The sequence below is a fragment of the Ambystoma mexicanum genome, chromosome 8, assembly GCF_040938575.1.
Source record: "Ambystoma mexicanum isolate Mex_15411 chromosome 8, UKY_AmexF1_1, whole genome shotgun sequence".
In the NCBI taxonomy this organism is placed as follows: domain Eukaryota; kingdom Metazoa; phylum Chordata; class Amphibia; order Caudata; family Ambystomatidae; genus Ambystoma; species Ambystoma mexicanum.
The window spans coordinates 524,218,960-524,242,921 of NC_090929.1; the positions used below are offsets into that span (position 1 = coordinate 524,218,960).

General features: G+C 45.6%; 1 protein-coding gene across 1 annotated transcript in view; it reads right to left on the reverse strand.

Annotated features, from left to right (window-relative positions):
- Positions 1-291: 291 nt before the first annotated feature.
- Positions 292-23,962, reverse strand: part of TTC34 (tetratricopeptide repeat domain 34) — a 680,889-nt gene continuing 657,218 nt past the window's right edge. The window contains exon 8 of the mRNA XM_069610218.1: positions 292-1,374. Coding sequence (XP_069466319.1) covers positions 853-1,374 — 522 coding nt within the window. The 3' untranslated portion in view covers positions 292-852. The remainder of the gene's footprint in view (positions 1,375-23,962) is intronic.

The window sequence follows — 23,962 nt, forward strand, 5'->3', positions numbered from 1 at the left end:
CCCCCTACCTTCACCTATACCCCTACTATTATAAAAATGTTAAAAAAAATACCAAACCAATTCGACCAAATACATTCGGTCATCTTTTATTAGGTTTTTATGGATTTCATTATTTCTGCAGATACCATAAATACAGGTATATATATATATACATATATATATATATATATATATGTATATATATATATATATATATATATATATATATATATATATATATATATATATATATATATATATATATATATATATATATATATATATATATATATATATATATACAGAGAGAGAGAGAGAGAGAGAGAGAGAGAGAGCTTGATATGGTAATAGATACAGATATGATGTATCCACATTCTTAGGCTTTCGGTAGTCAGACATGTATTTCTTGTTTATATTAAATAACTAACCATTACAGCCTGTAAATGAGATGCTGCCAATTAGAGTTGCAACACTTATACAGAATACTATAAAACATCATCATTGTGGGTTGTCAAGTGATATCACTGATGAATATTGGCTTTCCTTAATGCCTGATACTGCCATTGGTATTCATTTTAGATGTTTTTATATTCTCAAATGTTGGGAAATGGACTGTTTGCATCCAAGTTCTATATATTAACTGTTGCCTCATCAAGGCACACAGTGCAAGCGTGTGGTTTCCCAAACAGCATAAACCGGAGAATCAGGAATTGATTGTGTTATAACCAAAAGCGCGTAATGTTTGCGCTGAAGTTTGTATGTCTTCCTACACGGATTTGGCTGTGAAATGTGATCCCGGTCAATTACTTTGTTGCATGATTTGTTGCCTCAATTAGACACAAATCAAGTGAAAGGAAAGGGCACACAATCGTGTTAGTGGACGCTGCAGCCGGATGCTTCCCTTTTAATCTTCACTTTTAGCTTCTTGAGCTCACTATTGTGTTCATCAATGACCAGACCATAATTGGTGATTTTCCAGGCTTCTTCATAATGGCGCTGGTCAAAATTAGTGAGTGCTACCTGGTAGAAGATTTGAGCCATCCTCGTCCTCCCAGGTCGATGGGAGATGTCGGCTATAGCCACAGACTGTTGAAGTTGCAGAGCTTGGATGTACTGTTTCACTGACTCTTCCTCCTCTGAGAGGAGAAGGAGCACATAGCCTTTGGAGCAATAGTCTTCCACTTGAGTCTTGAGGTCATTGGAGCCATGCCTCTGAATAGTCCTGTCCAAATCCTTGAGAGCACCACTGTACTCCTTCAGGTGGGATAGGCACAAGGCCCTCAGCCGCAGGTACCGAGGATTGTTGTGGCTTGCGATGACTGCCAGGGAGCAGTGGTTCAAAGCTTGCTCATAAAGATTCTCCTTGATCAATGCTGTCCCCTCTTGAGCTGCCATCTGTAGAAAAGCAAGAAAACACCAGATGTTAGTGCATTATTTCTATGCATGGCTGCTGTGACACGGGGACATTCCAAAGATAATAGAGTATAACGGGTCAAATAGCAGGTGTTGTAGCAGGAAATATCCAAAGAAAGCTGTTACCTTGACCATGCTACCTACAATGGGAAGAGTCATTTTATGCAAGTTGGTAGGAAGCTAAGCAAAGTAAGACATACATTGAACTGGTCATTGCTCTTAATTCATAAGGTATACAAAGAAAATAATTCCCACATATACGGCTCGACTCTTCACAGCAGTTCATTCAAGGTATATGTAATAACCTACAGGGTCTGTCTCAGTATTGTATTTTAGAGATACATTGTAAATCTTTGTTCCGATTCATAAACAATTGTTATTGCATGAACTGCATGTTTAGTATCACACTTAAATCGCACTTCGTGAGTTTCACACACAGTGTTGTAGATTTCAATTGCCAACATGGGTTTTGCAGTCTCAATTTTATAAACACATACTTGCTTTAACAGCCACTGAAAACACGGCAAGAGACATAGAGTCATTATTATTGTCATTGGCACACTGGCCGCAGGTGAGAACATTTTTTACTGAATGGTACAGCACTACAGGGGTTATTTTTTCCCTGGTGAAACACTTATACATGAAACACGTGTTGCGGATCCAACTATACAACATTGTGGATGACATTCCTGAGAGACACTTTAAATGCATGATGCTGTATAACATGCAGCCTATGCAAGGAAAACTCTTTTATAAGTGCAAACCAAGGTGTACAACATAAACCTGGACACATTCTTAAAACATTTTTGGGCACTAGCGCATCACATCACTTATTTATTTATTGGATATTGTAGGGGAGGACTGGCCGCTAGGCCCTCCTCACCTGCAGCCTTCTCCCCAGGTGAGGACCATGACTCGGTGGGCGTCCCCTCATGCCACCCGGGCCCAGGTGGAGGAGGGTTCACCCGCCGACGACATTGCCCACACGTATCCGTTCCCTGCATATACCAAAATTCAGTTAGGCCTAGAAGCCATCTTGTCTAGCAAAGATGGCGTGAGTTCAGCGCACTGTAGCGCGGCCCCCACCTTTGGAGGGCCTTTCATGCATCTCTGCCGCCGCAGCACCATGGCAGCTCCGCTGCGAGCGCGTTCCCATGAGAAAGTTGGGTACGAGCTAACACCAGATATTAACACTGTAACAGTCTGTTATCCACAATGTAATACTGCACCCCGTGTGACCTGGTCCGCGAGGCCAGGGCGACGCAGAAATGAATTCAAGTAGTGATATTAGTGAACTACTCTTCTTAAACAGAATCTGCAAACTATGAATTAGCCATAAAAGTGAAATGTTTATATGACTTCACATTGTGACTGTACTAATGCTGCTAGATCACAGAGAAAGTGTCTTTAAGTCATATGTAGACACATGAACCCCTATATGTCTTCTTAAGTCACCCATAGTGGCAACCGTCAATCTCTGTGGTCCATAATATAGTTCTACCTCATGTGCCGTCGAATGTATATAAATACTTAAACACTGTAGTAGATATAATACCATGTAATGAAAAGGTACTCGGACCGAATGTATTAAAGAAATGTGTAACGAAATTGAAATATAGATGTGTGTTTAAATAAGATCAAAATAAGGCAAAACATTATAAAAGTTCTGCATTCAAAAGTCAGCAACGCACGAGGAAAAAACCTTTGTGAATATATGCAAGGCCATTCTCCCTCCCACCCTACGAAGCCTGCCAGATGAAGAAGCTAAGGCATGTGCCGCGCTCCCTCTCCTCCCCCAACCAAGCTGGAGCCGCTTCAGAGAGTCAGAGGCCCCGGTACCGCACCCAAGGCCACAGCCCGCCACCTGTGTTATTTACAGCACGGTAATAAACCCACGTTTGAATCCACAGATCTACCAGCACCCTCTCGTAAATCCCACAACCCCCCTAGACCACCCCAAGAATCATGACCCCGTGCAAAGACGACCCCCAACGCTGGGACAAGACACAGAGACCCATTTATATAATAACTTCTAACGCAGCAGACAGACATGTATCATTCGGCTCAGGCCCCAGAGCCCAGCCCCTCGACCTAAAATACCGGTCAATAGGACACAGGTAAATCTCACCCCAACCGACAACCACCAGACCTCTCACGAGGTGCATTCCTCATGTGTTGCATTTATTTTATAAGATAAACTGCTGAGCGATTTATTGATGAACTTAAATGTCGTTTCTTGAATAACTGCAGTGTGCATGGCCTAGGGCAAACGAGTCAGGAAAGGTATTCATCTTTGTCACAGGCTGCCCCAGCATACCAACACCGCTCGGATGACCTCAAGCTGGCCTGCCAGGCCCAACCCAACCCACGAGGCTGACCAAGTGACGTCCTCACGCCAAGACCAACCACGCTGCAGCAACACCTATAGTTAGTCGACGCCACCCAATCCCAATTAACTTGTGCCCCCTATAGTGTGTAGGTTCTGATGACGTTTTTTGTATTAGAAATACGCCTGTCTTTGCTATTGTCAGACAGAGCGCTCTCGGAGGTTGCAGAGTTCTTTGCATGCCCTATTCTTTGGATAAACTCCCACTTACGCTCACCCGCACTCTGTCTTGGCCTTATTCCCATTACGGGAGAGTCCCTTATTGTCTCTCATTGCGGGGAGGATCGTGCTGAAATTGGGGGCGTTTCCTTTCAGTGGTGACCCCGATAGCGTGATATCTCCAAATTATTTTTCCTAACTCCGTTTAACGACCCCCTTTTGGCACGAGAATCTCCGGTCAAAAAGGGAAACGCACGGTGAGCCGGCTCCGGGAAGCTACCCGCCAACGGCGACCGGTACGCTTAGAAGTGCGCACTCAAACTAGAGGGGGTACGGGAACCCGGTTGAAAAATCCCCTTTGAGTACCGCTCGCCGGAGCCGGGGCTGACTGTTGAGCAGAAAGGCCACACCGCCTGGACGGACCCAGTTTCGGAGACTATCGGTTCAAGACGGGCACGTGAGTACCGAGTGCGAGCGATCGTAAAGGGGAAGGGAGGGGAAATTGTGAACAGAAGAACGGGGACAGGTAGAGGAGAAGAATAACGGGGGTCTACTAAAGACGGGTCTTGAAAATTTCTTTATCTTTTTCTTTGCATATGGCCATTAGGAGTAAGAAGTAAATGAAGAAGTAGAAGTGACGGAAACCTAGCTCCGAGAGGGGGTGGAAGGCGGCGCCGCATAGTGCTATCTAAACTAGTACTGGGAATATATAAAGAAGTGAAAAATAAGTTATTAGTGTCTGGCAAGGGAAGACACAGAGTATATTTTAGTATTTGCTATTTCTTTCTATTCTTTTGCTCAGAGGGTAAGGGTCTGGACTAAAAGTGAGCCTGGGGTGAACTGATTAACATAAAATACCAAGACAGGGGGGAAAACAGCAGAAATAGGGATCAAAAATACTGGCACATGCAGACGGGTATCTAGTTACCCGAGTAGAACAACAGGGACAGCTGGACAGGAAGGAAAGGGAGGAAAAAAGCGAGGTGTGAGTGGGAAAGCATTGTGAGGGGTGCGCGCACCGTGTGAATAGTGAAGAAGAACGACTGACCGCGAGGGGGTGCCAGAGAGTGTGGACCATAACTAGCAGGTGGTTGATTGTGAATGAAAATTGCGCGGGATTGAACAGGGATGCGAAGACAATGAGGAATGGCGAGTAAGAAAGAATGTTAGTAGTGAATTTAACTTGCGTGATATCATTGAGAAGTCCGCTCTTGTCTGGGCCATAAAAATCTACTTAGACATATCTATACGTAATCAAAAGTAAAGGAGGTGAACACGGTCAGTGCTATTGATTTAGAATATGGGGGCAGAAACTCCCTTGTCACATATTTGTACGAGCTTACCGGGATACGCTGAACGAATCAAGAAATACCACGATCAATGGGTAACAGAATTAAAAGGGGAAGGATTGCCCCAGATTTGGCCTGAGGGGGGGTCTTTTGAAAAAAGCGTTCTAGATATGGTACGAACGTGCATTCACCTCAAGTATAAGGGCAAACAGTGGCAAAACAGGAAGGAGATATTAGATCTCTGGAGACTATTTGAGGAAATACCCCCACCCAAAGCTCCGGCACCAAATATTGATCTACCTTCCACCACAGATAACCCACTGATGATTCCAAGAGAGGAAAAGGAACAGCTAAATACAGAACAACCTGCGGAGGTGATTAGTTTGTACCCGATATTACATAAACCAGCCCCCGCAGCAGGGTATAGTGATCCTACTTATGTGCCTCCCCCTACAACTACTACACCCCTAAGACCAACAGCCCCCCCACCATACGAAAGCACTAGAGAGCGTGCCCAGACAAGCACGCAGAGAGGGGACATAGAAAAGCTAACGAGCGATTTAGAATCGAGGCTCTCGATAGCAAAGGATGAACTCTCAAGAATAAAAGACATATGTGAGCGTACAGCATGCACTCCCACTCGATCAGGACGTGTATCCAGAACATCAAGTGAAAGTAGACAAATTGAGGAAGGATGGAAAAAGGGTGAAATATTGTTCAGAATTGAGGAAGAACCGACAAGAATAATACAGGTGGAAACACCAGAGGGGAGCATCGGTGATGTATCACGGCAGACAGGGATCAGAGAGGACCTGCTATGTGATGTCCGAGGCGAAATAGATGAGAGTGATAGGTTGAGTATGGCAGTAGGAGGGGAAAGCGAGGAGCTGGACGGTGCATGCTCGCTAGGAACAATAGATGACGAGTGGATGGGACGACTAAGGAATAGAGTGGGGAGGATGGCGTCATTGGGGTCAGCGACGACCAAAGTGGGTGAGGGCGCAACGTTAAAAGGAAAATTACAACTCCCACTAATACACAGAGGGGGAGGAAGACCAAACTATATACCCTGGGCCCAGATGGATAAAGCTAATTTGATGAAGTTATTGCCCCCGTTGTCCGGAGGGGCGAGCAAGTGGATATATGCATTCGAGAAACATACTGCCGGCATACCGCTGGCAGTAGGCGATGTGAAAAGCCTACTAGTATCAGCAGTAGGAGATCAAGCAGACAGAGTATGGGTTAAGGCTGGTTTCCCGGCCGTGACATTAGATTGTGACCGTCATGATGGAGCGTCTTTTAATACAGTGCGGGCACGGGTTTGGGATGCGCTGCGGGAGACGTTCCCAGATACTCCAGATTTACAGTCAGTAATGCAGTGTACAATGAATGACGGGGAGGATGCTATGGATTACATTCTCCGGGTGCAGGAGATGTGGAGAGCGGAAACGGGCACACTCTGGCACCAATCCACATCTCTATTTTATTTTATCATTAAGAGAGGGCTCCCAAAAGAGGTGCAGAAGGCACTCGATAAAATAGCGGGCGTTGAGGCAAAGGGGTGGCCAGAGATCCAAAGTATAATAGTGCACCATTGCAAAAGGATAAAAGAGAGAGAGAGGGAAGTAGCACAGAAAAGGTTGGCAGACGAGGCAAAGTTGGTACAATCAAAACTGGTGAAGGTTGCAGCAGCGGTAGCAGGGCTCCCACTCATGAGGGAGGGAGACGAAGGAGAGGAGGGGCAAATAGCAATACAAGGAAGAATAGCAGCAAATTGGGCAGGACAAGGACAACGACAGTGGACTGAGCAGGAGCAGAACGGAGGTCCAATGTGGCAAGAGTGGGCCCCACGAGGGGGTAGAGGTGGGTACAGGGGCCGAAGAGGGGGACAAGGGTATGGTGGAGTGGGAGGAAATGGATGGCAGGGTCCCAGAGGTCCACAGGGGAGCTGCTGGAACTGTGGGAGGTGGGGACATTACTCGAGGGAGTGCAGAAGCAGACAAACAACGGGTTCCAGGAGGCAGAACAGTACGGTCACCCACACCCAGGGAGCCCATACGGCCTCCCCATGGGACAGCACCAACAACAAGGAAATGCAGGGCAAAGAGGTAACGCACAACTACACGGACATCAGTACAGAACACAAAATCACCCACAGAATAATGACACTATACAATACATGCCAGGTAACACTTTCGCTACAGTAGCGAATGGAGCCCCCGCACCCGCGCCCTACAGCGGAGTATCAGTAGTTTCTGGGAACATTTTTGATCAGGGAGGGGCAATGAGACACCCCGCATAGGACAGCCCACAGAGAACACTTGCGTGTCCAGTTCTATCTACGACCCACAATGCATCAGAGGAACCATTGATAGGGGCGCAGATAGGAGACAAGCAATTCATATTCATGGTGGATTCCGGAGCGGAGAAATCATGCATTAAAGAGGGCCGGTTCCCGCTATCTAGTAGGACGTTAGAGACGCAGGGGTTCTCTGGGGCTGTAATTGAAGTTCCTTACACAGAAGAATTGGATGTAACGGTGGGGGGGAAAACAGTGAAGGCACCCTTACTGTACTATGAACGCTCTCCAATTAATTTGCTGGGGAGGGATCTCTTGAGCAAACTAAACATGACCATATCATTTACAGAAAGTGGTATAGTATGTTCAACACCGGGCATATGTCCTCTACGCATAATGGCAGTAATGCAGGGCCACGCAATCATCACAGAAATTAGAGGATTACCAAAAAACGAGGAGGTGTTTATTGAGGGCATGCGAACATTGGCCCTCATAGTACCAGAACTAAAAAGAATGGATTGGAGGATCCCAGCTGAGTTCCTCTTTCGCCCCATAGTGTGCCCCGACACAGCCACTGGGGCAGTGCTATCATTGGATTTGCACGCAGTACACGTGTCAGCAAAAAGGATATGTGTAATAGGGATTGACATGGAAGGATGCGAATGGCGTACAGTACTGTGTACAAATGCAAATATCCCACTGCGAGAGCTGTCAGATGAAGAGCTCTTTTCAGACGCCGAGACAGACGGCGAAATAGTAATGGAACTAGCAATACCATGTGACATCGTGATTACGGCCAGAGAAACTCCAATTGAATTAATGGCAGTAGTTGGAGCACCACATACATTTTTTGATGATGACATGAGGTTAATACCAACTAACATATGGACGAACGGCCCCCATGATGTAGGGTTATTGCATGGAGTTCAACCTGTGGTGATAAAACTGAAAGAAGGGGCAATTTTACCCCGGGTGAGACAATATCCATTGTCTCGCGAGGCAGAAGAGGGAATAAAGGAGACAATAGAGGCACTGTTAGCACAAGGAATAATAGTGCCCTCAAATTCCCCATGCAACACATGCATTTACCCGATCAAAAAGGTGAAGGGAGGTTCCTGGAGGATGATACAAGATTTACGCCCACTCAATGATGTGATTCAGAAAGAGTTCCCTCTAGTGCCGAACCCGGCCACAATACTATGCAACATCCCAAAAACAGCATCTCATTTCACAGTTATTGACTTAAAAAATGCGTTCTTTTCGATCCCCTTAGCAGAAGAGAGCAGGTACTTAACAGCATTTACACTAGGGGGGAGGAGATTTGAACACTGCAGATTACCACAAGGATATTGCGAAAGCCCAAGCATATTCAACAGGATATTACATGAGGATCTAGGGAACCTATCTGTAGAAAGTACGGTGATTCAGTACGTTGACGATTTATTGGTTTGTGCACAGAGCGAGGAAGAGTGTAGAAAGGATTCAATAACACTCCTGACATTACTGGCCAACAAGGGGTACAAGGTGGATAAGGGTAAGTTACAATACTGCCTAACAGAGGTCCTATACTTGGGACAGCTAATATCAAAGGATGGAAAACGGATCATACCAGACAGAGCAGAGGCAATTAGAGCCGTTGGAGAGCCCAAAACAGTAAAAGAGATGCAAAAATTCCTGGGCATGTGCAACTACTGCCGAGCTTGGATATTAGACTACGCAGCATATACAAGGCCCTTGTTACAGGCACTTAAAGAAGCACAACAGGAAAACAGACACATAGAATGGACAGGAGAAATGAACACATCATTTAACTCACTGAAGGAGCTAATATCAAGCGCTCCAGTTCTGGCAAACCCAGATTATGGATGCGAATTCTTCTTATTTTCACACTGCAAGGGAACACTGATGACCGCAGTGCTGACACAAAAGACATCGTTGGGTCACAAGCCACTGGCTTACTATAGCGGCACTCTGGACGCAGTAATGCAAGGACATTTCGCGTGCGAGCAATCTCTCGCTGCTGCCGCGTTCGCCATTGAAAAAAGTGCCACAATAGTAATGGGCTGTCCAGTAACACTGTTTGTGGAACACTCACTATTTGCAATATTAGAGCGATCAAAAAGCACATTAACAACACAACGCGCCACAGCATATGAGATAATATTGTCCAGTGCAAACATCCATATAGTAAGATGTAAAACTGTAAACCCAGCCACATTCATCACGGAGGCGTGCACAATAGAAGACATGCAGAACCACAACTGTGCAACATACACCGGTGACGAGGGTCAGGATCAGGTGGTTTTTGAGAATGCCCTGAACGAGGGAGAGGTGTACTTCGTGGACGGGTCGGCCTCAATTGACATGGAGACAGGAGAGAAACATGTGGGTATGGCAGTGGTATGATTAGAGGAAGGTGAATATGAGACACTAGTGCAATACCGCCTCCCATCACACTATTCAGCCCAAGCAGCAGAACTAATAGCACTAATAGAAGCATTGCATGCAGCTAAGGGGTGCGCAGTAACAATATACACAGACTCAGCATACATGACAACCACAGTACACGGAGGGCTGGCACGGTGGGGGCGGAGAGGGTTTCGACGAGCAGATGGAACACCTGTCCAACACGCAGAATTGTTAAAAGAATTGATTGAGGCACTGCAAGACCCCACGGCAGTGGCAATTGTGAAATGCCAAGCCCATACTACAAACACAGATCTTGTATCTTTGGGAAACGCGGCAGCAGACGCCGCCGCCAAAGAAGCTTCATACTTTCAGAAAGGTGAGGTAGGGGAGTACATGTTGCACCACACAGTAAGCCAAGAGGTCCCCACAGGATATAACATGATGCTCACACAAGAAATACTAGAGCTGCAAGAGGGAGCTAGTGCAGAAGAAAAATTGCTATGGACTAAGAGAGGATGCAGCAAATCACCAACAGACTTATTGTGGCGACAAGAGAGTTCAGGAAAAGCAGTGATGCCAGTTACGTTGTTAGAAATAGCCTTTCAACAACTACACTTCCCTGCACATAATGCTGAGCAACACATAGTGGCAGAGATACAAGAGGATTGGTTTGCACCTTGCCTCCAGGAACACATCACTAGGCTGGCATTGGAATGCACGACATGTCAAATTTACAACTCAGGAATGACATTACGCACACTGAGAGGTACAATACCAAAACCCAATGGCCCATTTAGAGAGCTCCACATCGATTATGTAGATATGGGAGAAAGGTGCAATGGGGCTCGTTACATGATTGTGGTCGTATGTCCCTTCTCAAGGTGGGTGGAAGCGGGCCCCTGTGCACGTCCTGACGCGAAAAGCGCCGCAAAGTTCTTAGTGAGGGAAGTATTCCCGCGCTGGGGAATTTGCGACGTGATTCGCTCAGACAACGGCACTCATTTCGTTAATGAACTGTTCAAGGAAGTGACTACATTATTGGGAATAAAACACAAATTATGTTCAATTTATCATCCTCAAAGTAATGGCGTAGTGGAAAAGATGAACGGCCTGCTGAAAAGCAGGTTGTCAAAACTATGTTTTTCCCTAAAAAAGACCTGGATGTACTGCCTACCTCTGGCCCTGTTCGAATTGCGCAATCAGCCAAGCAAAGACCATCATTTATCCCCACACGAGATCGTCACGGGAAGGAGAATGCACACAACACATTCGCCTCTCCGTGAACGTTCTGACGCACACAGAAGCGCTGCGGTATTAGGTGAGGAGTTTACCGACTACTTGAAAAAATTAGCACAAGCAGCGCGCGTAATTGCAAAACAACTTGCCCCGCCCTTCACAAGAGAGGAAGGAAATGCAACAGAAGCAGTAACACAGCCGGACAAACAGTCACAGCTGATGCCAGGCGACTACATATATGTCAGAAGTTTTGTGAGAAGGTGGAATGCACCACGTTTCCATGGCCCTTATGAGGTAGTGTTTTGCACGCCCACGGCGGTAAAGGTGAAGGGCCTGAGATATTGGGTGCATTTGACAGATGTACGCAGGGCGTATAGCGCCGTGGAAGGTGAGGTACAGGACGAGGCACAGGCAACAGCGGACAATGGAGTTGTGCAGAATGAATGATGGGAATTTTGTGTGCATTAAGTGATGAACATTGAACGCGACTGGCGCATGGCAAGTGTACTAAAATAAATATATATATATATATATACTTTTTACAACTTTTGAAGGTTTTTGTGGGTTTTTTGGTTTTGGAGAAGTTTTTTTTCACTTTCCTTTTTATATATGAAATAATGTACGGATAGTAATGATTGTAAAATTACCTTGTCTGTGGACACACCCCCTCCCCCACCCACTCCCATACTTTGTCGAAACAACGTCACAACGTTAGAAATGTTTACATGCTTGTACTTAATGCACTTTTGTGTTTCAAACAGGATTTACCATGGCATCCAATGGGCAGCCTGCAACTAATAGATTTGTTAGATTTAGAGAAATGTTAGTAGATAGATTTACATATTCATACGAATGTGGTTTATCAATGTGTGTTATTGTGTTCTTCATATCGATATTTTGCCTGGTGACATATTGGTTCATAGCGTTCATCTCTATCGAGATGAACGAGGGGGGAGGGGGGAGTAACATCACCCTGGCCCCTGGGACGAATTCAACTACAAGTATGAATATTAAAGAAGGTGATTTTTTGGTCTGGGATGGATCACACTTTGTATGGGGTTACTATACTGCAACACCCACTGCTGCCCTGTCACAATCAAGAAATTTCCAAAAAGAAATGGAAAATGACACAATGTCCCTACCTGAAATATATAACAGCCCCACTACCCCTCCCGCCCCGATACAAAACAGTGATTTGTTGTTTATTGAGGAAAATGGAAAAGTAATTACGATGACAGAACACAAGTTCCTATATGAGGAACTGCAAAAGGGGGGTGGGAAGGAGGAAGGGGGGCCTATTTTTTCACCTATCAAAACTAAAAGGTATAGGAGGAGGGAGAAAAGTAGGCGAAGAAGAGAGACAAGTAGGAGGGGGTATGATGAGTATTATGGGTTAGGCTTAGACAAGATGGAAGACCCACGACACCCCCACCAAGCAAATAAATGGTATGCAGATATGAGTGCAACAGCTAAACAGACAACCAATGAAAGCTGTTATGTCTGTTCGCTCATCCCCCATGCATCAGGCACACCCAAAGTGTTGTTGCCAAGAGAATTGCCCATTGTGGATGCCCAATGTCTCCTTCATCTCACACTGTGTAGAATAAAGAACACCTTCCAAGCACACAATGTCTCTTTCAAAATGATACAGAACGACAAAACGTGCTATCCAAAAGCGTCTGGAGTGGTCTGTCTTAAAGAACCCTTTTTTGCAATACAAGGGACACTGTTTTCCGAAAACAGATGGAAAGATGAAGAAGTACTGTGCAAAGCGGAAGTACTGAGAGGTGTCCAACCAGACAAGCTGCGGTGGATGGAAAAAACGTGCACACCAATATGGAAAGAACACATCTCTAAACTAACATGGGTAACAGCGATGGAGAAACCCTTCAAGCTACAAAGTGAAATAAAAAACGAACTATGTTTCAAGGGAGAAGGAAAAGTGGCAATGGGAACGAATAAAAACTGTAACAAAACTCTCACCATCCCAGACATGAAAAAAGGAACAGCAGCGCTAATGGACACATACTGGGTATGCGGGAATCAGGCTTACTTGCACCTTCCCCAGGCATGGAGTGGCAGCTGCTCAATGGCCACTTTGCACTCGGCCCTAATGGTGATTCCAGAAAGTCACGTCGACGAAAATAAAAGGACGCAAGGAAACGTGAACCAAGGTGCAACTTCTCCCACTGCAAAAGCGCACCTCTATGTCCTGTCCTCCGGAGGGAAGGAAGAGGAGCTATCACGGAACAAGCGAGCATCGAACTACATATCACAAGCATCATCCGATTTATTGGCACAGATCCCAGACAGGTATCGCCTGTTCAGCTCCGTGGAAACATTTTTTGCCTCACTAGTTTCAAGTGTCCAAGCAAGAGCAAATGCAAAATGGCTCCAGATCACACGGTGGGAACTGATTCAGCTGGCCAATGACACTGAAGAAGGGTTCAACATAATAAAGGTGGAACTACGAGCTCTGCGACTGATGACCATGCAGAACAGGTATGTTCTGGACCTGTTAACAGCGATGGACGGAGGTGTTTGCCGAAAAATAGGAAGTGCCTGCTGCACGTTCGTACCTTCTGAAGACGCAGAAAATGGATCCCTGTCCCACGTCATTGAAGCAGTACATAACCTGGGAGAGAAGATGAAGATGGAAGGTGGGGCTAAAGACAGCTCATGGTTCGACAATATCTTCTCCTGGGTTCCCTCATGGCTTGGAATGGCAATGAAGTTCTTGATACCAGTTGTGGTGTTCCTCCTCGTGGTGTTCTGCCTGTGCCAGGTGGGCCTCCGATGTTGTGCTAACGCAGTCCCTAACGGTGCAATGATGATGGTGACAATGGGCAACTCTGGTGGTACAATTAGGGCGACACAAGAAGTACATGTACAGACAGGAACAGATAACACTCCCAGGTACCAGTTAGTGCCTATGTACCGTGATAAGTACATAGTAGACAAACTATGGCACACCACTATCAAAGAACCCCGAGATGTGGAACTGGAATGGTATGAGGAGGTCTGGGTAGACTTGGAAAAAACTGGTGACTGTATATATTTAACATGTACACCAGACGAGTATGCTAGAAGAGGTGAGAGCTTGAGGGGGGTATGTAGGGCATGGATGCCTAGAAAAGGAACACCTGCATGGGATGACGCAGTGATAGAGGAACAAGAATGTAGAAGATTGGAAGAGCTAAAGAATTCGTTACTTTAGTAACGAAAGGGGGGAAATGTAGGGGAGGACTGGCCACGAGGCCCTCCTCACCTGCAGCCTTCTCCCCAGGTGAGGACCATGACTCGGTGGGCGTCCCCTCATGCCACCCGGGCCCAGGTGGAGGAGGGTTCACCCGCCGACGACATTGCCCACACGTATCCGTTCCCTGCATATACCAAAATTCAGTTAGGCCTAGAAGCCATCTTGTCTAGCAAAGATGGCGTGAGTTCAGCGCACTGTAGCGCGGCCCCCACCTTTGGAGGGCCTTTCATGCATCTCTGCCGCCGCAGCACCATGGCAGCTCCGCTGCGAGCGCGTTCCCATGAGAAAGTTGGGTACGAGCTAACACCAGATATTAACACTGTAACAGTCTGTTATCCACAATGTAATACTGCACCCCGTGTGACCTGGTCCGCGAGGCCAGGGCGACGCAGAAATTAATTCAAGTAGTGATATTAGTGAACTACTCTTCTTAAACAGAATCTGCAAACTATGAATTAGCCATAAAAGTGAAATGTTTATATGACTTCACATTGTGACTGTACTAATGCTGCTAGATCACAGAGAAAGTGTCTTTAAGTCATATGTAGACACATGAACCCCTATATGTCTTCTTAAGTCACCCATAGTGGCAACCGTCAATCTCTGTGCTCCATAATATAGTTCTACCTCATGTGCCGTCGAATGTATATAAATACTTAAACACTGTAGTAGATATAATACCATGTAATGAAAAGGTACTCGGACCGAATGTATTAAAGAAATGTGTAACGAAATTGAAATATAGATGTGTGTTTAAATAAGATCAAAATAAGGCAAAACATTATAAAAGTTCTGCATTCAAAAGTCAGCAACGCACGAGGAAAAAACCTTTGTGAATATATGCAAGGCCATTCTCCCTCCCACCCTACGAAGCCTGCCAGATGAAGAAGCTAAGGCATGTGCCGCGCTCCCTCTCCTCCCCCAACCAAGCTGGAGCCGCTTCAGAGAGTCAGAGGCCCCGGTACCGCACCCAAGGCCACAGCCCGCCACCTGTGTTATTTACAGCACGGTAATAAACCCACGTTTGAATCCACAGATCTACCAGCACCCTCTCGTAAATCCCACAACCCCCCTAGACCACCCCAAGAATCATGACCCCGTGCAAAGACGACCCCCAACGCTGGGACAAGACACAGAGACCCATTTATATAATAACTTCTAACGCAGCAGACAGACATGTATCATTCGGCTCAGGCCCCAGAGCCCAGCCCCTCGACCTAAAATACCGGTCAATAGGACACAGGTAAATCTCACCCCAACCGACAACCACCAGACCTCTCACGAGGTGCATTCCTCATGTGTTGCATTTATTTTATAAGATAAACTGCTGAGCGATTTATTGATGAACTTAAATGTCATTTCTTGAATAACTGCAGTGTGCATGGCCTAGGGCAAACGAGTCAGGAAAGGTATTCATCTTTGTCACAGGCTGCCCCAGCATACCAACACCGCTCGGATGACCTCAAGCTGGCCTGCCAGGCCCAACCCAACCCACGAGGCTGACCAAGTGACGTCCTCACGCCAAGACCAACCACGCTGCAGCAACACCTATAGTTAGTCGACGCCACCCAATCCCAATTAACTTGTGCCCCCTATAGTGTGTAGGTTCTGATGACGTTTTTTGTATTAGAAATACGCCTGTCTTTGCTATTGTCAGACAGAGCGCTCTCGGAGGTTGCAGAGTTCTTTGCATGCCCTATTCTTTGGATAAACTCCCACTTACGCTCACCCGCACTCTGTCTTGGCCTTATTCCCATTACGGGAGAGTCCCTTATTGTCTCTCATTGCGGGGAGGATCGTGCTGAAATTGGGGGCGCTTCCTTTCAATATTTTTAAAGCACCTATACAACAAATGGTTTTTCAAGGTGCACAAGACATAAAAGGGGCGTGGGGACAAAGGATAAATATACAACATTGGTACTACTAGGCCTTGTGACATTTGGCTCATGCAAGTGTAGAGGGGGGGGGGGAGTGCTGGTCTACGCAAAAAACGTAGTGCTAAGGTGGGAAGGGCAAAGGTTGAAGAGGCAAGGAGCAAGTGCTAAGAGGAGGTGCCTGGAAAACCCTTTTTATGTATAGACGCCTTATACGTATTCAATAAACAAATAAACATAAAGAGCAGGGCAATGCAGGTAAGCGCAGGGTAAGGGGTTGGACTGGGAGGCTGGGCGGGCAGCACTGGAGTACTCAGACGGAGCAGGGCAGTCAGTCACTGAGGCAGAAGAAGGTGTTAGTAGGGGAGGGGGAGAGTGTAGGAGGAGGAGAAAGAGGGAGTGTCTTGAGGAGCTTGTGAAACTTAAGGTGATCTGGCTCAAGCATAAGAGGGGCAGGCAGTAGATTGGAGGAGAGAGATCTAAACCCCACTCTTTGCTTAGAGAAGCGTCTTACTTGCAGAGAGTTGAAGGTAGCAGCCCGAAGGAGTCTAGCAGGGAGGTATATGGGGAGAGAGAGTTGGCTGTAGCGGGTTCCCGGGCCCCAGCCTTCCTTGTGGATGATGCACAGGGTCTTGAATGTTATCCTAACAGCAACCAAGAGCCAGTGGAGATAGATTAGGGCTGGAGAGATGTGGTCCCTGGGCTTGAGGTCAAGGCTAAGTCTTGCAGTCCTATTCTGGATTAGTTGAAGGGGACACAGGGAGGATGAGGGAAGATTGAGGAAGAGGCTGTTACAGTAGTCATGCCTAGAGATGACCAAAGCTCTGGAGACATTGAGTTTCTGGAGGATGGTGAGGAAAGGGAGAATGCTTCCGAGGAGGTGCAGCTGATAGTGGGGCAACAAAAGGAGCAGCCAAATTGGCCAATTCACAAAGAGCATCTAAATGATTGCATGATTCCCCTTTCCCTCCCATTGCACATTTGCCTGAATAAAGGGGTGTTTTGGGTCATTTAAATACACATCCTGAATGCACAAGCAGGATGTCCTTTTAAATGACCAGGCAGAGGGGGAGTCACAAATCATGCCAGGGTAATTTCTGACCCGTTTATGATTTTTGTTAAGTGAGACACCGGGAGTTTAAACTATGACAGTCACATAGGATTACAATACTGTGTCTGGTAAATGTATCTCATCTCACTATTTACCACATTTTGGAGTTTGAAATTTACACTTCATCTTGGCCTTGCCTCAGGATTCTTTAAACAATATAGTCAATTTTTCAGTGTTTATAGTGTATTCTTCCACCCCTATAGGAACCAGGAATACTAGTATCTCGCTTTCTCCTTTTATCTCAAAAATAATCATGTTACTCTCTCTCTCGCTTTCTCTATAACCATGCAATGTCATCTTTGATGTCCTGGGTGTTAGTCTTAGCAGTGCACAGTGGTGGCGCAAGTTATGGTTGTGTACCGTACCATAACTTGCAAATTTCTGGGTTTTTTACGTTTTACCTGTAACCATAATGTCCCTGTAGCAATGTTTTTCCATTGAATTTCATAAGTTGTTTAGTAGTGAAACTTAACCATAACGTCCTTTAACAACTTTTTTTGTTAGTGAATTTCATAGGTTTTTATTAGGGCACTGTAAACATAACATTGATTTACCACAGTGTGTTTAGAAAATATGCCATGTTTGTAGTACCCCACCTTCACCATAACTTCCCTTTAGAAATATTTTTTATGATTGATTATCATATGCTGCTCCTTTCAGAGTCTCACAATGTAAGTGGCAGTGAAGGGAGGCAGTGCGATGCGTATCGTATACCATCTACACAATTGTATGCTAAATAGAAGGAACCATGGTAGTGTGGAAAACACTGCAGTGGAAAGAGGTATAAATTTGTGGCTCTTGAAAGAGATGGTTGTGCATGTTGCAGTGTGTTTTCAAGAGCGCAAGTGCGCCACAGCAAGCACAAACATTATTCTTATACTTCCAAAAAGGGCAGCAAGGCAATGTGTGTATAGCGTACATAATTTGGAAATGCAGTAATATCACCCGACAACACTATTTAGGGGGAAAACTGTTTGTGCTGTGAAACGATAGATTCCCATTTGTACAGTACAACTATGGCAGAAGTTGCAGACAGACACAAATACACTTCTTCACAATATACCGCGCTTTCTCCATTTCCGTACCAAATAAAAAAAACGTGCCTACAGGAGATCGGAAACCGAAGCATTACCTGGCCTACTGCCTCCTTTAGCACAAACGGCACTGAAAATCGTGTTACATGGTGTGCATATGACCCTCCAAAATCAACACCAATAATATCGTCATGATTGAGTGTCACCAAAGTCTCACACAGACACACCAAAACCAGTCACTTCATTGTAGGTGCTCCATACGTGTACAAACCCACATCATACACTCCACACATAATGCTGTAGCTCGTATAAGACACAGCCATAAGCTCACCCTCTACATTTAGGTGGACAAATATACTGTATAACACAGTCTGTGCGTGCACTGCACATCCAGAAATATTATTGTCCAATCCAGTGTTCTCCACAGTCCCAATTATAAGGTGGCCATGTCCAAAAGGGGAGTATGTCACACGTACAACCCTGCAAAAGTCGCAATGTCCACAGACTTTTCCAGGTGTGCACGTGCAGGAGAAGGGGAATAAATGTTAACCAGGGTAGGAGATGTCCTTTTTAGTGGTGGCTCTTAAAAAAGCTGTTTTTATTTTATTTTTTAAAACAACTTCCACAGTAACAGTTCTTTTATCGGGCTTTTATAATTGTTTTTATTTGTTGCACTGCAATGCACATTCTTACAATAGCGTCTTCACCGCAGCCTGTAGATTGGAAAACCAAATGTCATTGCCACTGGGCGACAATGACATGCTATTTCCATTGAGAAGGTGAATATATCGATAACCAATGTTGTCATTCTCACAGGAGAACATCGCAGCACCACGCACAAAGTTACAAATGCTTCTGTTGATAAGATGCCTTCCCACCTCTGGCTACCGACAACATTCATTGGAATAGTTATATACTGGACTTGGTGTTATACATGAGAAAAGCACCTTCAAAGTGGCAAAAATGCACTGTGCTTCTATCATCATCTTTTTCAGTTGACAGTACACAATTGCACAAGCTATGGAACCCAATAGCAATGCTCCATAGTGCACTACCACAACATCTACAGTAAAGTGGCCACTCTTCGACATTCTGCAAGCAAATGGTCGAAAGTACAGAATGCAACAATGCACCACAAAGCCTCCACTTCATCCAAATTCAAATTGCCATTAAGGCATCTTTCCAGGGCATACTTTAGCAGATCTAGCACAAAGCGATCAACCACTATGAAAAGTGTGCCTCTCATCATCTGTTCCAGCCTCACTACAGGAAGTAATGAAACAAAATGCGGCTGCCCTTTCCTGCGACGCACACTCTAACCACCAGATTGGACAATTGCAAGAGTCGCATTTCCATTGGCCAGCATGGTTAAAAGCGCAGAATGTAGCACATGTGCCTCACAAAATATTGCGAGGGCCGCACACCAGTAAATCATGACCAGTCCTTCTTCACTTTCCACTATCCTCTTCCGACCACGCCCTTATTAGGTTTTCCTAAGTACTAACACACATCCACCAATGCCCTTCAAAACTTCAGCATCTTACAATGTCAGTTCTCCACAAGACTTCATATGTACCATTACAAATTCAGCCTGCACGTGTGCTGTTACTGGAAAGCACGTCCAGTGGAAAGTTCACTGAAACATTGCAGGAGTTATACATGCACATTCATCCACAGAAGCACCCATCACCACAAAAGAAAGGTATTAACATTTTTCTGCCAGTATGTTCACAACTCTGTTATAAGTGCCTTTGCGCACAATATCTGCATCTAAGCATCCACTACGTGTTTAAAAATCATACTGCTGTTCCTTCCATCTCTTACCATAAAGTGGTAATTCTTTGGTATGTGCTTGCAACATTTTCATTTAGCCATATCATACACTATATTAGTGAAACAGGAATGTGTTCTTTCCTTCTGACAATGCTACCAAAATTGTTCCCCACTAACCCAACTACTACATAACTCGTAAAAAAGGCAATGAAGCCACCACTGAATGAATCTTACAAACCTTTAGTCACTTTCCAAAAGGTCAGTGTTTGTACAGTTGTGGTGCTTTGTAGGCTGCACTGTTGCCATAGGCTCTTTTTAAATATGCCAGCTTCCACTCTGCACCCTCACCAACTCATCCATAAGAGGAGTGCACACCTTGTCCTTGGCCTCAACAGTAAGTTTCGTATCTCTACTGGACTAAAATGTCTACAATACCTCGCAGTGGCTGTGACCAATAAAATAAAAGCCCTGTGCATTATGCAGAAGGCCTTATAGTCTATGGAACCTCAATACCCTGCACTCTCACTTCCTAAATATCTGCTTGCTCCAGCTCTTCCCTCATCTGCCTCCTACTCCCTCAATGTGAGTTGCTTCTACACTCAACCAGATGGTGGTAGATGTATTTATTCTGCTCGGGCCTCCCTGTGGAATACACTCTCTGTCTCCCTGGACCTTGAAGAGAAGCATCATAGTGCCTGAAAGCACCTGAAAACCTGTTCCATGTGCTTCTTCTTTTTTCCCTCCTCTCCCCTGATCACTTCCTGGCTAACAGGTATTGTACACTGGGTTCCTACCCACCTTATAATCTGTGCCCCAGACCACCCCCCTCCCTACAGTTCCACCTCTGCACTGCCTTTCTGCCAACCCCTGCACTTGGGGACTGTTTTCTATAACCCTAACAGTCCAGCCACCACTTGACTTGATGTGTACACTTATCCTTGCACTTGCCAGCACCAGTCATAATTGCATGTATTTCTATTTTTTATTGTTCCCATTTACTGCACTTTGCCCTCCCCCGTCCCATTCACTTGTGCACTCTCAATGTCAGCTGGCCTAGAGGAATTAATGTCTCTGTGTGGCGTCCATTCTGCTTCCCTTTCCTCAGAGCGCCTTCACACAATTGTATGTAGGTGCTATACACATGGCACAAAATACCATAGCACATCATATCATATGATGCACACACTGCATGCATAACAACATGATGCCTGCCACGTACTTTGTACATTTCACAATATAGTCTTCCCACTGTAATGCATGTACTACAAATGTTGGAAATGTTATCCCTCAAAAGCAGCTGGGAATGTATATTAGCAACGTTAAGCAAGTGCGTACAGTGCATGTATACAAATAGGATGCATGCCCCTTACCTAGCACACTTTCACCACAGCCTCCTACATTTATCTGTACAAACTGATGTTCTGTGACAGTGCATGTGTACACACCACAACCTGCAACCACATTGCCCAATGGCTGAGCCTCCACAGTGCCAATGCCATGTCTGCCATCCTAAAAAGAGCTGGATGTGCCATGTCTAATCCTCAAAGTACAGAAGAACCCACGGCATTACCATGCTCGGAAACAGAGGGGGAGGTGACTGAAGGGGTGTTGGGGGGGTGTAAATGTAAAACAGGGGTAGGGATGGTGTCTTTAGGATTGTTTCTAAAAACACATATATTTTTTTTCATTGTGTCATGTTTTTCTTATGTATGTGCATTCATACATTTTTTTCTTGTTTTTCTCTCTTCTGCTCTCTGTCTGTTTGCTTCTCCTCCTGAATATTTTTCTCAATTGAAGATCAACACTTAACTTACATTTCTACAGGATTCTATGCAATGCTTCGGGCAGAGTGGCAAACACAACAGCATTGCCAATGGGGGTCAACAAAAATGCCATTTCCTTGGAACCACTGGAAATCTGGCAGGATATGAATGCTTTCATAGTTGGTGCAGAACATCGCAGCACTGCACATAAAGTCACACATTCTCCTGTTTATCCAACATCTCCCGACCTCTGGCTGTGGACAAATTACACCACCATGCTCCCATTGTCCTCTGGGTGTCATCAATGAGAAAATCACCTTTGTAGTAGGAAATATCTGCATCACAGCAGTCATCAACTTCTTGCCCCAAATGTAGTCCTCCAAAATGCACAACCATCACATCTACAGTACCAACAGAGGCCCCACATTTGCAAAGGAGATCCATGCACCTGAAACCCCACTCATAAACGGTGCCCCAAAAAGCCTGCACTCCTTCCAGCTGAAAGTCAGTATCGAAGCCTCTTTCCATGGCATACCTGTGCAGATCGTGCACAAAGTTATCACTGACTATACGCACTCGCCGTCTGTCCATCTCTGCCAACCTCACTGCATCGAAGTTTGGGTAAATATGTCACCACCTGTACTGGTGAACCACAGCCAAGAATCCTCATTGCAGAATCCCCACAGTTCCATTTGCGAACGCTCCATGCTCAGAAGGCCATGATGTGGCACGTGCTCTTTCCCAGCTACAGCTAGTGCCACACCCCTGTAAAGCAGACACAATACTTCTTCCCTTTGCACTCGAATTTTCCAACACTCCCTTAGTGGGGCCTATTGGTGACTATGACATTTTCAAAAGCGCCTGTACCAATCACATACTGAACCTCGTCATTGCACACTATCATTTCTGTACACAACTCCATATTTCCCATTAAACACTCTGAGAGCACGTTCCCTTTGCTTCCAAAGCTCCTTCGCCAGAAACTTTTCCTACAGGATGCCCTAGTTCAGCATCCACAAAGATCCTGCGGCGCACCCAGCACTCCTTTCGCCATGCACACAACAGTCCACCCTTGCTCACACCCAGCATAACACTATGAATCTATGCATGCCACCATGTGGGCAGCTATGATTGTGCACAAACGTAACATACATAGCAGCACTTCAACCAAACTCCCTCACACCATAAAACACCCGTTCACAAAAACAGGTCGCAATTAGCAGCATCCACAAACATATTACAGCCTCCATCATCCCTACCCAATGACTGTCACGCTCACCTGATTCCCACGGAGGCGCAGGTCTGGCTTCGAGTGCTGATGCTTCTTCAGTGGTGAAGCGCAGGACTCTGAAGATGGACTGGAAGGGCCCCTCTACTGTGGTCTTTTCTGGCTGGCAGGAATATTCCCCTGTGCGTGAAAAGGGAGTATTACCTACTGATGGAATAATGCTCAAGCCTCCCACTCCCTTCCAGCCCTCCACAATACCCTTCCACGATTCCCCGTGAAGTCTCACCTTAGGGTCTGGAAGGATGAGTTCTCCATCCTGCTTCTGATGCAGAGGAGCGTTGAAACCCAGTTACTTCACTGGATTGAGGTTTGATGGGAGTTCAAAATAAGCTTGACTATTCAGGTGAGGCGCTGTAAGAGTTCTGTTGCAAGTTCAAAAGTTCAAGCTTAATAATAATGTTCATTGTCTTATTGCAGCAAGCGCTAATGCTTATGTCTTTTTTCCCCTTAGGGGCCGGGGTTCGGAATGCCAGAGATATGGCGCCGACCCGAAGTGAAACGTGCAGTTCCAGTAAATGACAGGTAAGTTCTGGATGAGCGTTCAGGTAATGTCTTTGCATTCGCTCATTCAGTGTCCTTGTCTTTTTTTCCCATAGGGGCCGGGGTCCGGAATGCCAGGAAGCGGCAGGACCCGAAATGAAATGGGAATAACCCAACAGGTAAGTCTTAGAAGGAAACTGACCCTTTCCT